This window comes from Artibeus jamaicensis, unplaced genomic scaffold (assembly GCF_021234435.1).
Source record: "Artibeus jamaicensis isolate MK-2021 breed Jamaican fruit bat unplaced genomic scaffold, CSHL_Jam_final scaffold_804, whole genome shotgun sequence".
Taxonomy (NCBI): Eukaryota; Metazoa; Chordata; class Mammalia; order Chiroptera; family Phyllostomidae; genus Artibeus; species Artibeus jamaicensis.
Genome location: NW_026522055.1, coordinates 1,863,265 through 1,876,742, shown reverse-complemented (window position 1 = coordinate 1,876,742; position 13,478 = coordinate 1,863,265). Strand labels below are relative to the sequence as shown.

At 48.0% G+C, this 13,478-nt stretch overlaps 1 protein-coding gene across 1 annotated transcript; it reads left to right on the top strand.

The window, feature by feature from the left end:
- Positions 1-949: 949 nt before the first annotated feature.
- Positions 950-3,624, top strand: LOC119052002 (kallikrein-7-like). The gene is made up of 5 exons (XM_053659676.1): positions 950-1,028; positions 1,505-1,658; positions 1,828-2,075; positions 2,589-2,725; positions 3,565-3,624. Exons 1-5 carry the CDS (start codon positions 950-952, stop codon positions 3,622-3,624), a joined length of 678 nt encoding a protein of 225 aa, XP_053515651.1.
- The last annotated feature ends 9,854 nt before the right edge of the window (positions 3,625-13,478 follow it).

Sequence of the window (13,478 nt, the reverse complement as noted above, 5' to 3'; positions counted from 1 at the left end):
AGGAGGAGAACCGGTTTTTCCTGATTCAGGAGGAATTGGAAAAAAGGGACGGAGGAGGGGCCAGGCTGAAATTTAAACTAAAGGCGGGTGGCCACAAGGGACAAGGGACAGGGGACAGGAGACAAGGCAGGACTAGGGACTGGGGCAGTCTGAGACCCCACAGAAAGGAAGGGGCAAAGGGGTGTTAATCAGGCGAGGAGAAGGTGCCAAGTGGTTTTGGACTGAGAACTGCTGATCACCGACCACCACAGGGCTGACGGTGCTGGGACCCTGCCCAGCCAAGCACAAATTTCTGAGAGGAACCAGGAAAAGCGAGGTGCGGATTTCTGTTCTTTTTCTTCTGGAGCACGGTACTTTCTGATTGGCATGTTCTGAGACTGGCTTGACTGGGAAAAGGGGGAAGGAAGGATTGCATGTGTTTGTGGGTGTTTTAAGGGACTTTGGCATTTTAATGGCGACATTCTGTCATTCCTCTAAACCTGTACAACTTTTGAATAAGTAGTCCTGTTCCTTTCCACCAAACGCTGGCATTGAGAACCACGGTTCCTAACACCTGGGGGCGGGCAAAGAAGCCACTGTGACAGAGAGACCCTTTACCTGGACCCGCCCACAGGTCCATGCTGCAACAGGGACCCTGAATCCGATCTGAAAAGGAGACCCGTGAGGTGTGATGTTTCCGGTTTTTCACTGAAAAAGAACTTGAGACACAGAATGATAAATGGATAGAAATAGGCAGCCAGATTCCCAGGGCTGATGTAGGAGCCGTCTCAAGTCTGGACTTCTGAGACTCAGGAAAGAGGGATTGGGGAAACTGGGACCCTGGGTCTGAGAAAGAGGAAGCTGGGGACCAGGACTCCTGGGTCCTGAATTCTCTGTCCTTCCAGCCCCAGCAGAAGACGCCCATCCTCCTTCCTTCACGTGGCAGCCCCCAGAGGCTCTCAGAGGCCACATGGCAGGTTCCCTTCATATGCCCCTGCTGATCCTGCTGCTGTCCTTAACCCTGGGAGCTGCTGGACAAGGAGGTGAGGGCCAGATGGGGAGGCCTGTCCTTGCCCCTGAGCCTCACACTGTCCCCACCTTCTCCCCCCAGGGCAATTCCCCTCTTCACAGAAGCTGAGTCAGAGCCCCGCCCACCCCCCAACCCCACAGAAGCTTCCTCCCAAGCACACTGGGCTCTCCTGCTGGGGCCCCTTTTCTCTGCTTCCCTCTGACTCATGGGGCCCCTGTGCCCGCCAGGCTGCCTCCTGCCCTCAGTGTCTCTCCCCCATCAGCCTCTGGGGTTGCCTCCAGACCAGACGCCCCCACCCTGCATTCTGAGCAGGCCCCTCCATGGGTCCCCTTCTCGATCTGCAGCTTTCTCTGCAATGTACTCAATTTCTGCCCCTGCCCCTCTCCACATCTCTCTGTCTGCCTCTCTTTCTCCCTGTCTCTGGGCATCCATCCACCCTGACCTCAGTCTTTTCCTGGTGCCTGCTACCCATGCTTTTTCCATGTCTCCATGCAGCCGACAATACTGAGAAAAAGATTGTTAATGGACTTCCATGTCCAAGAGGCTCCCAGCCCGGGCAGGTGGCCCTGTTGTCTGACAGAGAGTTCCAGTGTTCAGGTGTGCTGCTCAGCGAGCTGTGGGTGCTCACGGTCGCCAGCTGCAACATGAGGTGTGTGGCAGTGTCTCCTCTCCCTGTATGGTTCTCCTCCACACTCTGGGTCTCTCTCTACCCTCCTTCCATCTCTGTCCCCTGGTCTCTCGGGAAGTCTGCCCCCCTGTTCATTCCCCTCTCTCAGCCACGGCGTCACCCTCTGCCTGTTGTTGCTGCTGGTTTTCAGTGAGTACACCGTGCACATGGGCAGTGATCTCCTGGATGATGACAAGGCAGTGAAGATCAGGGCCACGGAGTCATTCGTTCACCCCAGGTTCCAGAGTCAGAACTACATTCATGACCTCATGCTGGTGAAGCTGAGCCGCCCAGCCCTGCTGTCAGAGGCTGTGAGGAAGGTCACACTGCCCTCCCGCTGCAAACACCCTGGGGCCAACTGCACTTTTTCTGGCTGGGACGGCAGAGACACGAACCTAGGTGAGGCTGCGCCTGTGGCTGAGTAACCTGGATGCTCCATGCAATCCTCTCCCACACCCAGGAGTCCAAGCTCCCAGGTTTTCTACCCTCAGATCCAGAAGCCATGGTCTTCAGAACTTCCTCCCCCGCCCACCAAGACCCATAATTTCAAATCTAAGGTCTCCATTCCTCAGGCCCAAGAGTCCAGGAGCACAGCCAGCTTCTCACTCAGACGGTGGACTCCTGTCCTCAGATGCATCATCTCCAGAGACTTAGGGACCCAGGACCCAGCCCTGTCCTCCCACAGACCCAGAAAGCCTGGCCCCTGGCACGACCCTCCCTCAGACTCAGGAGCTTAGACACAGGCCCCTTTCCCATGATACCCAGGAGTCCAAGGGTAGGTACCTGCTCACGACCACAGCATTGAGTCACCCCGCCTCTCCTTAATCCATATCCGAGGCTGCTATTCTTTCACATCGGCACCCAGGGGGCCACCAGATTAAGCTTCCGACTCCCCCCTCCCTTGCCTGACAGTGACACAGCCATCAGTGCTCCGGTGCGCCAACGTCACCCTCATCTCCCACAAGGTCTGCGGGAAGCTGCACAGTGCCCGGCCGAAGACACACATGATGTGCACAGCTGCCCCTGCCAGAGTCCCCTGCGCCTACAGAGTGAGTCCCCTCCTCCCCTGCCCTGGGTCCCGCTTCCTCTCAGCCCTCAGTTCCCCTCCACCCAGAGTCTGCGCGCGAGCCCTGGTGCCCAGCCTCCCCTCAGCACCTGACCAGTCTCACTTTGCTGGTCTCTCTCTGCTCAGTTCTCTGCCTCAGCCAGAGGGGCCCAGAGTAGTCCCTTCCCTGCCTGCAGAGTCTCACACTGCGTCAGTCCCTAGTCCTGTGTTGTCTCCTGTCCCTCATCCCTTGTGGCCACCCGCCTTTAGTTTAAATTTCAGCCTGGCCCCTCCTCTGTCCCATTTTTCCAATTCCTCCTGAATCTGGAAAAGCCGGTTCTCCTGCTGCCTGTCAGAAACCAAACTCAATAATTAGAGGCAGGGAAGGAATATCTTCATGGGTGTTTTATTCAGGTGGCAGGCAAGACGGTGGGTTTATACCCTAACGGACTGTTTTTACATTGCCCTCCAAACCAGCCTTTTTATAACAGAGAACAAGGTGCAGTGAAGGGGTTTGGAATTCAGGGGAACATTAGATTGGAAAAGTGCCGCATTCTTGCTGTCTCCTGGCTGGTGGGTGTTTGTGTTCTCCTGGAACAGAATGAATGTATCCGAAGTCTCCAGCTGTGCCCCAGGAGGTGGTGTCCAGCTGTGCCCCAGGTGGTGGTGTCCAGCTGTGCCCCAGGAGGTCGACCAGCTCTCCTGAGAGCAGGGAACTGCCACACCTGCAGTTCCTGACACAAATAGCGTTAACACATCCGTTACTTACTAGGCTTATTATATTGACTGTTTACGTGAAGCTAAGCGTTTTCCCACTCTCAAGTCCCCTGCCACTCCCACAAGTCAGCACTCTCGCAGTTTCCAGCCTTCCTGGGCTGCCACAGTCAGTCCAGGCAGACGTGAGCCTGTGGCGTGGAGGGAACCGTCTCCGAGTTCTCACACAGGAGCTGTAACCAGGGACAGCTGCCTTCCAGTTACCTCAGGGGTCAAAGTTATGGGTGCCTTCTGGCTCCACTCTGGCTGGAAGCTGCCCCAGAGTGGCTCCCCCAGAGCCCACATGGCCCTGGGGGAGGGCACAGGGTTGAAGGTTAGAAACTGGAGGGGAGAAAATGGGGCAGGGACCAGGGGAAAGGGGAGGGAGGCACAGGCTCCAAGCACGAACTTTAAGAGGGCACCAAACACTCAGGGACCAAGACGAATCCTATTCCAATGACTATTTAAAAAAATAATTCTTGTGGCCCTGGCTTGTGTAGCTCAGTGGATTGAGCATGGGCCTGCAAACCAGAGTATTGCGGTTCGATTCCCAGTCAGGGCACATGCCTGGGTTGCAGGCCAGTTCCCAGCAGGGGACACACGAGACATAACCATACATTGATATTTCTCTCCCTCTCTCCTTCCCTTCCCCTCTAAAGGTAAATAAATAAAATCTTTTAAAAATAATAATAATTCTTGCAAAAAATCCTTGATGACCAAAATATCAATTTTTAAAATAAAGAATAATCAGACATTACTGAATTTTCCATTTGCCTTGGGCTCCTATATAATTCAGCTTAGCATGGTACCAACCTTGGGTTTATCTAAAGTTGGAATACCAAGTTCGTCATGGATTTTTTTTTATATTGAATTTGATTTTTAAAGTATACGTTAAAATTCTCATTGCGATCACTGAGATGTGCCAGAAGCTAATGTTTGGCTTCTTTACTTATGTTTGTATCTGTTCCTGGTCCTGGGAAAAGAAGGAGCCCATCCTCCCCTTTCGTTCCCCCTTCCTCATCTCTGTAATCCCATGTCTGAGAATCATCTTTCCTCATCATCCTTCACATCTCATTTCAAGTCCTTGTTCTCCTCTGTATTCTCTCTGTGTTAGGATTGATCTCTCTCTGTCTGTGCCTCTCTCACTCTTTTGTTTCCCTCCATTTCTGCCTCTTTTTCCACTGCCAACATTTCTGCTTCTCTGTCCCCCTTCTTCTTCCCTCCCTGCTCTTCACCCTTCTCTCTCTCCCTATTTCTCTTTCATCCTCTGCTTCTTTGTAGCCCCATTCTCTTGGCTCACATCTGCACACTCGGCTTTCAGAAGCTGCTGGATTGTGTGTGTTAGGGGTAGAGGCAATTGAAGACACCTGTATGTCCTAAAGAAAGGGGGTCCCCTTTGGTCCCTTGAAGGCCTGATTCATGAAAGTGCAAGTTGTGCATGGACACAGCGCCCCACACTCAGAAGAGTCACACATTTAGCTTAAGGCACTCATTTTGTTGTGTCAGAATGTATATGTTTGTACCTGGTAGTCCACATTTTCATCTTGCACTGAACCCTGTGAATCAGGTCATTGGTCCAGCCCCTAGTTTTTCAGACTAGCTTGTCCCCCATCCCTGGGTAAGTTCATGGGTAAATGTATTAATTTTCTGGAGATAATGGTCTTTCTCAAAATTGCTTGGCAAAGACTTATTCACGATGGAACATTAATGAAGCTATGACTTCCAAGAAGCCCACCCCCTCCCTGTGATTGGCCTTATTGGCCAGGGTTCAAGCAAATCTCTTCAGAAACCCTCCTTTCTCCTCTCTCCAGGGTAGCATTAATTCCTGCTCTCCCATTGGTGCACAGAGACAATGAGTCTCTTCCTATTGGCCAGGGTGGAAGATGGGTGTGGCAGGACAAAGACTTGATAACCACGGAGTGTAGGAGAGAGACCTCAGTGCTGGTTGCTCTAAGGACAAAGTTGATCTGCTCTCTCCCTTCCAGGGTGACCCAGGGAGTCCCCTGATGTGTGAAGGCTCCCTGCAAGGCCTGGTGTCCCATGGATATGTTCCTTCTATAGAACCATTTGACCCAGTCGTCTACACCCACCTATGCTTGAACTACAAATGGATACATAAAACCATGGAAGAAAATTCCTAATTTCTCCACACTCCCACCTCTCTACTCCTATGCCCTATAGCAAACTATTGGGGGAAAATTTGTATATTATATAATTGTTTAACCATTTTGGAAGAATTTGAAACTAGTATAAATTCATATTGAGGTCAACAGGAATTGGAAAATAAAAATTTAAATGTATTATTTTAAAAAAAAGAAAAAATAGGAGATCTACTTCCAGCTGTTAATTCAACACTTGTGAGGATCTAACAGGCCCCAGGTGCTGTAGTGGATGCGTCCCAGTCTCCATGGGGTTGCCCACCAGGTGGGGAAAATTGACAATAAATAAATATACCTAAAATGAAATGCTATGTGTAGTTATGAGCTGTAATGAAATACCATGCCCAGTAAGAAGACAGGGATTGGAGAAGGAGTGGTGTTTTAGTTAAAATGGTCAGCCCTGGCCCATGTGGCTCAGTTGGTTGGAGCACTCTCCAGTGCACCAAAAGATTGAGGGTTCAATTCCTGGGCAAGGCACAAACCTAGGTTGCAGGTTTGGTTCCTGTGCAGGGCACACACAGGAGACAGCTGATCAATGTTTCTGTCATCTCTCCCTCTCAGTAAATGTATCCTTGGGTGTTGATTTAGAAAATAATAAAAGGGTAAGAGAAGGCTTGTGGGAGGAGTTGACATTTAGAAAAAATAGGATTTAGCTGAGATGGAGAATCTGGTGGTTTCTGTTTGTGAGGAGATTGGAGGGAGAGGGGAAGAAGTATCACGAGGGGGCACTTCTGAGTCCTCCAATCTCTGATACTTAATGGCTCTGGTTGGGACACAAAAGGCAGATGCAGTGGTCCTACGCCAGGTGGGGAAAAGAAACAGCAGGGACCAGGGCTTTGTTCAAAGTGGTGAGAAGGGACAATGAGCCCTGTGACCGCCCTGGTCAGCTGTGGGTGCACCAGGAAAGTCAGATGCAGACAGGGGTGGAGGGAAAGGAGTGCTGTCTCTGGGAACATGCAACCCCTGCCTCCTGAGAGAACTCTCCTGACGCCCTCAACTGTGCACAAGTAGAAATCTTTTCTGGAAGCTGTGTGAGGACGTCTGCCCTGGGCAAGTCACCCAAGAAGGGTCTGTGCAGGAGGTGTCAGTGGGGCTGACCTGAGCCAGGTGAGCGACCTCTGAGACCTCTTTCCTCCCTCACCTCTCACCCCCTGAAGAGGCTGGAGGAGTGGCCACTGGGGGCTCTCAAGGGTCCGCACACACTGAGGTCATCTGTGTCAGACAGAGACTTTCCCTGTGGGTCCCACAGCACAGGGAGAAGGGGTGTTAAATGTTTGCTTTTGTTGCCTTGCCAACACCTGTGTGCTTGATGAGGGTTGGGGGCAGGGGAGTTAAGTGGGGTGAGAGGAGATGCCCATGAAAAAGAGGGTCTGAGGCTGGACCACACACAACCTTCCTCTCCCTGCCTGAGGGTCAGTCTCTGACATTTGTGCTGACTCTGCCGTCGATCAGCTAGTCAGTCCCTTCTTTCTGGCTGGGTTCCCTGGCTCAGCTGTCTGCTCCTATAATTGGTTATTGGGGAGCAATGCCCTCTTCTTAGTTTTCAGGGAATAGTGTCATGGATTCCACTGCTCCTTCAAAGATGTCCCATCCCCAGGATGACACATCCTGGGATTTCCCCCACAGGTAAAACACTCTCTTTCCCATTGGCTGCACCTTCAGTCCTCAGGGCTCTCACTGGCTTTGTTCCCTTCACAAAAGCCCCACCCCTTTGTCAATGATTGGTCCCTGAAGATGATGCTTCAATGAGCTCTTCCCTAGTGGCCAGGATCACTGTCATTCCATCAGCGCTCTTGCCTTGAAGTCCAATCTCTCTGGATGATTCGCAGAAACATCGTTTTCTTCCCTGAGACCCTCCCACCGGGGCATATGTGTGTGTGTGTGTGTGTGTGTGTGTGTGTGTGTGTGTGTGTGTGTGCAAAGAAGACTGCTTTTTTCTCCTGTGTTTGGTACCTGGATTCGATATTCTCTTCCGCAGAAGTCAGGAAAGAGATGATAACAGCTGAGCCCCCGCTTTCTGTTGTTCTCTGGATGACACCCTCAAGTCACCGTTCTCCTCTCTCATTTGTCAGGATTTTCCTTGTGGCTGTTAGACATCCATATACACGTGGAGAGTGATTTCTGTTCTAAGAAGTTGGGTGGCTTACGTGACGGAAAGGAAATAACTTGTTCCAGTAAATCGAAAATTCAGGAATAGAATCGTTGACTGTGGCATGTGGCAGAGGACCAGAGCCCCAGGCGTGGACAGTAACTGAAGTGACCGTCGTCCTAGGCAGCAACTTGTGTCTCGAGTAGTCGGGGAGCATGTGCCTGAAAGTGTCAGTGACCCAGTTCAAGCTGGTTTGACCATAAGAGGGACTGGTTCCTTCAGGTGGCTAAGAAGGCCATGGGCCTGAATCGTTATGTTAGGGTCTCAAGAGGTTGCAGTGGTGACTGTAGCCCATCGGCTTGTTCTCGTCTCTCTGTCATTCTGCCTGGCTCCTTTCACCCTTTTGTCCCTGTTTCTCTGTCCACAAGTGTCCAGTGTTTCTCATCATTGCTTATCTCTTTCCTTCTCCTGGGGCTGTCATTCCACCTTCTGTAGAAAGACTTCTTCACCTGATGAGAACATAGCAGGTACTATCAGCAACAAATACACACACACCCAGTGGACATAAAGACCTCTTTCTCCTGACACCCTGATGTTCATTCCTGAATGAGCTCCAATTGGCCCAGCGTGAACAGGGCCCAACCCTTGGATTAATCTTTATTACTAAGGAAGTAAGTGGTGCCCTTGTGGGCTTAGCCTGAGTCAGGTGTCCACCCCAGTGTGTGGGAGGGGTTGGGGAATTAAGACTGACAATTTCACCAGAGCATATAAGAGGATGGCTTCCCAGAAGAAAAAGATTCTCTGCCCTCTCCTGGAAGAAGTGGGTACAGAATCCAGGAGGTAAAAAAGAAAAAAAATCAATGGGTCTTCACATCTTTTCATATGTCTATCGTCCATTTGTATGTCCTCTTTGGAAAAATGGCTACTCAGGTTCTTTGCCCCTTTTTTATTTGGAGTTTTTGTTTCTCTTGTATTAAGTTGTATGAATTATGAGTTCCTTAGATATTTTGGATATTAGCTCCTTATTGAATGTTTTATTAGTAAATATCTTCTGCCAACTTTGGTGTGATATTGCCAATTTTGTCCTCCTTTCTCAAGATTGTTTTGGCTGAAGAGGGTCATTTTGGGTTACTTATATTTTTTCTTTTTTTACAATATATTTTATTGATTATTGATTACAGTTCTCCCATTCCCCCCCCTCAGTCCCCTCCACCCTGCACACCCCCTCTCACCCACAACTCCCCTTTAGTTCATGTCCATGGGTCATACATATAAGTCCTTTAGCATCTACATTAACTATACTATTCTTAACCTCCCCTGTCTATTTTCTTTTTTTAATTTTTTTTCTTTAGAAGGGAAGGGAAGGGAGGAGAGAGGAGAGAAATATCGCGCCTGTGTCTTTTTCACCTTCCACCTATGCTACTTATTCTGTGTACCTTTTCCCCCTCTCTCCCCCTCCCATTCTCCCACTGATAACCTTCCATGTGATCTCCATTTCTATGAATCTGTTCCTGGTCTAGTTGTTTGCTTAGTTTGTTTTGGTTTTCGTTTCAGGTTTGGTTGTTAATAGCTGTGAGTTTGTTGTCATTTTACTGTTCACATTTTTTATCTTCTTTTTTCTAGATAAGTCCCTTTAACATTTCATATAATAAAGGTTTGCTGATGATGAACTCCTTTAATTTGACCTTATCTGAGAAGCACTTTATCTGCCCTTCCATTCTAAATGAAAGCTTTGCTGGATAAAGCAATCTTGGATGTAGGTCCTTGCCTTTCATGACTTGGAATACTTCTTTCGAGACCCTTCTTGCCTGTAAGGTCTCTTTTGAGAAATCAGCTGACAGTCTTCTGGACACTCCTTTGTAGGTAACTGTCTCCTTTTCTCTTGCAGCTTTTAAGATTCCCTCCTTATCTTTAATCTTGGGTAATGTAATGATGATGTGCCTTGGTGTGTTCCTCCTTGGGTCCACCTTGTTTGGGACTCTCTGAGCTTCCTGGACTTCCTGGAAGTCTATTTTCTTTGCCAGATTGGGGAAGTTCTCCTTTATTATTTGTTCAAATAAGTTTTCCACTTGTTGCTCTTCCTCTTCTCCTTCTGGTACCCCTTTGATTTGGTTGTTGGAACATTTAAAGATGTCCTGGAGGTTCCTAAGCCTCTCCTCATTTTTTTTTTTGAATTTTTGTTTCTTCATTCTTTTCTGATTGGATGTTTCTTTCTTCCTTCTGGTTCACTCCATTGATTTGAATCTTAATTTCTTTCCCATTACTGTTGGTTCCCTGTACATTTTCCTTCATTTCACTTAGCATAGCCTTCATTTTTTCATCTAATTTGTGGCCAAATTCAACCAATTCTGTGAGCATCCTGATGACCAGTGTTTTGAACTGTGCATCTGGATAGGTTGCCTATCTCTTTGTCTCTTAGTTGTATTTTTTCTGGAACTCTGATCTGTTCTTTTGTTTGGGCCATTTTTTTTGGCTTGACACGCCTGTTACCTAGTGAGGGATGGAGCAACCCACAGGGTGGGGCAACCCACAATGCTGTGTTGTGACGCTGTATGTGGGGCTGGAGTCTGAGAAGGAACAATGGCGCTTGCTCAGCTTTCTGTTGGATTTCAGTCACTTCCTCCACTTTCCACAAGCAAATTGGGCCCTTCTGGTGCTGATTCCCGTGTGGGTGGGTTTGTGTACATCCTGGGACCCTGTGGGTCTCTCCAACGAACTCTCCTGTGAGGCTGGAAGTTTCTCCTGACACCTCAACCCCCACAGGTGTTTTCAATCAGTGTTTTGAGGATTTACTTCCCCATGCTGGGACCCTGGGTTCCAAGGTCTGTCTCACTCCCCAGTTTTGCTTGGTTTATCTGCACACAAATATAAGACCGCCCGGTCCACCAACTGCCTTGCTCACCATGCCCCTCCACAATCCACTGCCTCATTGGGTCCACCAGCTGCCCTGCTCAGAGCCCTCTCTGTCCTGGTTCCCCGACTCCACCCCTCCTACCCGGTCTGGATGAATGTGTCTACTTTAATTCCTTGGTTGTTGGACTTCCATACAGTTCAATTTCCTGTCAGTTTTGGTTGTCTTTTTTTAAATTATTGTTGTCCTTCTTTTGGTTATTCAAGGAGACACGGTGTGTTTACCATCTTGGATGGGGGTCTATGTATGATCTTTCTATTTTTGGCTTTTAATCTTTGTGCTAGCTGCCTAGTTGGGACTACATCTAAACTAAAAAAATTTTTTGCACACCAAAGGAAGTCATTAACAAAATAAAAAAAAAAACACAGAATGGGAGAACATATTTGCTGATACATTTGAAAAAGGGTTAATATCCAAAATTGATAAAGAACTTACAAAAATCAACACCAAAAGAAAAAAATGACTAAACAACCCAATTAAAAGTGGACAAAAGATCTGAACGGACACTTTTCCAAAGAGGACATAGAGATGGGCAATGGACATATGAAAAGATACTCAATGTCACTAATCATCAGAGAAATGCAGATCAAACCCACAATGAACCTGGCTGGTGTAGCTCAGTGGATTGAGCGCGGGCCTGCGAACCAGACAATCGCGGTTCGATTCCCAGTCAGGGCACATTCCTGGGTTGCAGGCCGGTTCCCTGCAGGCCAGTTCCCAGCAGGGGATGCACAAAAGGCAACCATACACTGATGTTTCTCTCCCTCTCTCCTTCCCTTTCCCTCTAAAGATAAATAAATAAAATATTGAAAAAAAAACCGACAATGAGATATCATCTCACACTTGTCAGAATGGCTGTCATCAATAAATCAACACACAACAAGTGTTGGAACGGATGTGGAGGAAGGGGAACCCTTTTGCAGCGTTGGCAGGAATGCGAATTGGTGCAGCCACTGTGGAAAGCGGTATGGAGATACCTTAAAAAAATTAAAAATGGATCTGCTCTTCAACCCAGCCATCCCACTTTTGGAAATCTCCAAACCAGGAAGGAAGCTGGAAGATGATATGAGATGAAGAAGCTCTGTGGAGCATTAATTCACCAGCTCAGCAACCTCACCAAAGACCCCGACTATCTCCATCTCTGTTGGCCACCTGTAGAGCTTCTTCGGCTTTGCCTACCTGCTACTTCCTGCCATGGTTCCGGGTGGGCTGCCACACCTTGAGAATTTATTTCCAGAGAGAACACCACCTAACAGACTAAAAGAGAACTCTTCTCCTGTCCCGGAATTGCATGACTGTCCATTTTTGAACTGGTACAGCCACTATGGAAAGTTAAGAATGAGTTACCATATGACCCAGCAATCCTTCTTGTGTATATCTACCCTGCAAAGAGTGAAAACATTTATTCACAAAGACACATGCACTCCTACGGTCACTGCAGCATTACTTGGGATGGCCAGTACAGTGTCCTTTCATAGCTGATTGGATAAAGAAGAAGTGATGCATATGTATAATGGACTACTCCTCAGCCATTACAACAGATGAAATACCGCCATCTGTGACAACATGGATGGACCTTGAGAATATCGTGCTCAGCAAAATAAGTCAAGAGCCATATGACTCATTCCATTTCACTCATATGGAATATAAAACTGAAAGCAACAGATGAACAAACAAAAAAAACAGACAAACAAAAACTCAGGAGGTTAAATGTATGGTGACGGAAGATGATTTGACTTTGGGTGGTGGGCACAGAATGCAACATGAAGTTCATGTATCAAGAGAAATATACACTTGAAACCTATGCAACATGGGGGGAGAGTAGGTTTACAGTTGTGAATTCTCAAAACAAAGCTTATTCTTGAATTATTATTTAGTAGTTATCGTATTGTTTTCCGAGTGAACAACTGTAAACTTACTTTTGCCTCTCCTCGTATAATCTTATTAGCCGATGTCACCCCAATAAATTTAATAAAAAGACAGGAGAAAACAGATGACATATTTTAAGCTTTAATTTTGCAACTCAAGTTCTCCACCCACTGGAACGAGAGCTTCAGTGAAGAGATTGTTGCTGTTTTCTTGATGCCATGTCCCCGGGGGTCAGAACAGATTCTGGCTCAGAGTAAAATGCTCAGTGAAGATGACTGGAAGGAATACAATGACCAAAGGTGAATATGTCAAGAAATCCTTCCCACCACTGTCATAATGAAAACCATTCAAATACACTTCAGTGCGAAGCAGATCACATAAAATCAGAATAAAAACCATAGTGTCGAATATTATACAACCCTATAAAAGAAGGAGAACTGATCTCAATTTCTAAGAGGAACAATTGTTCAGGATATTTTACAGAGTAAACAAAAGGTTACATCACATCACGTTTAGTAAGATATTTTTGTTGCAAACACAATGTATGTATAGAAATCTATGTACAACGTGAGACAGACGACGTGGTAAAAGTAAACATTTAGCAGATGGAGTTGGAAAAGCCTTCCCTTACTCACTCACAACCCTCTAGTAGGTTGAATATTGCATTCAGGCTCAAAGCCACGTGTGGGGCTCAGCCCGGGAAGGTTCCCACGGGCTGGTCAGAATTCAGGTGCAGGATTTAGACTATGCAAAAGACGGGGTGAGGGCAAGAAAATTGGCCAAAGCAGGAGAAACAAGGACACAGTCCATTCCTGAACTGTGCAGGTGCCTGACGTTGGCTCCTGCCCCTCAGCCCCAGCGCCCGGCCCCTCCCTGGGCAGCTGCCACCAGGGCCAGAATGCGTGCGGGGGAGCCAGCTGGGGGCCGCCCACACACAGCCTCCGGAGGGAGGGTGGAGAAGGTGCAGGTCTATTGC

What these genes read in the sequence shown, in the direction of transcription:
- LOC119052002 (XM_053659676.1), top strand. Translation starts at nt 950, where the DNA reads ATGGCAGGTTCCCTTCATATGCCCCTGCTGATCCTGCTGCTGTCCTTA. An exon ending in GTCGCCAGCTGCAACATGAG is followed by an intron (nt 1,659 to 1,827) that starts GTGTGTGGCAGT and finishes GCTGGTTTTCAG; the next exon opens with TGAGTACACCGTGCACATGG. An exon ending in CGGCAGAGACACGAACCTAG is followed by an intron (nt 2,076 to 2,588) that starts GTGAGGCTGCGC and finishes CTTGCCTGACAG; the next exon opens with TGACACAGCCATCAGTGCTC.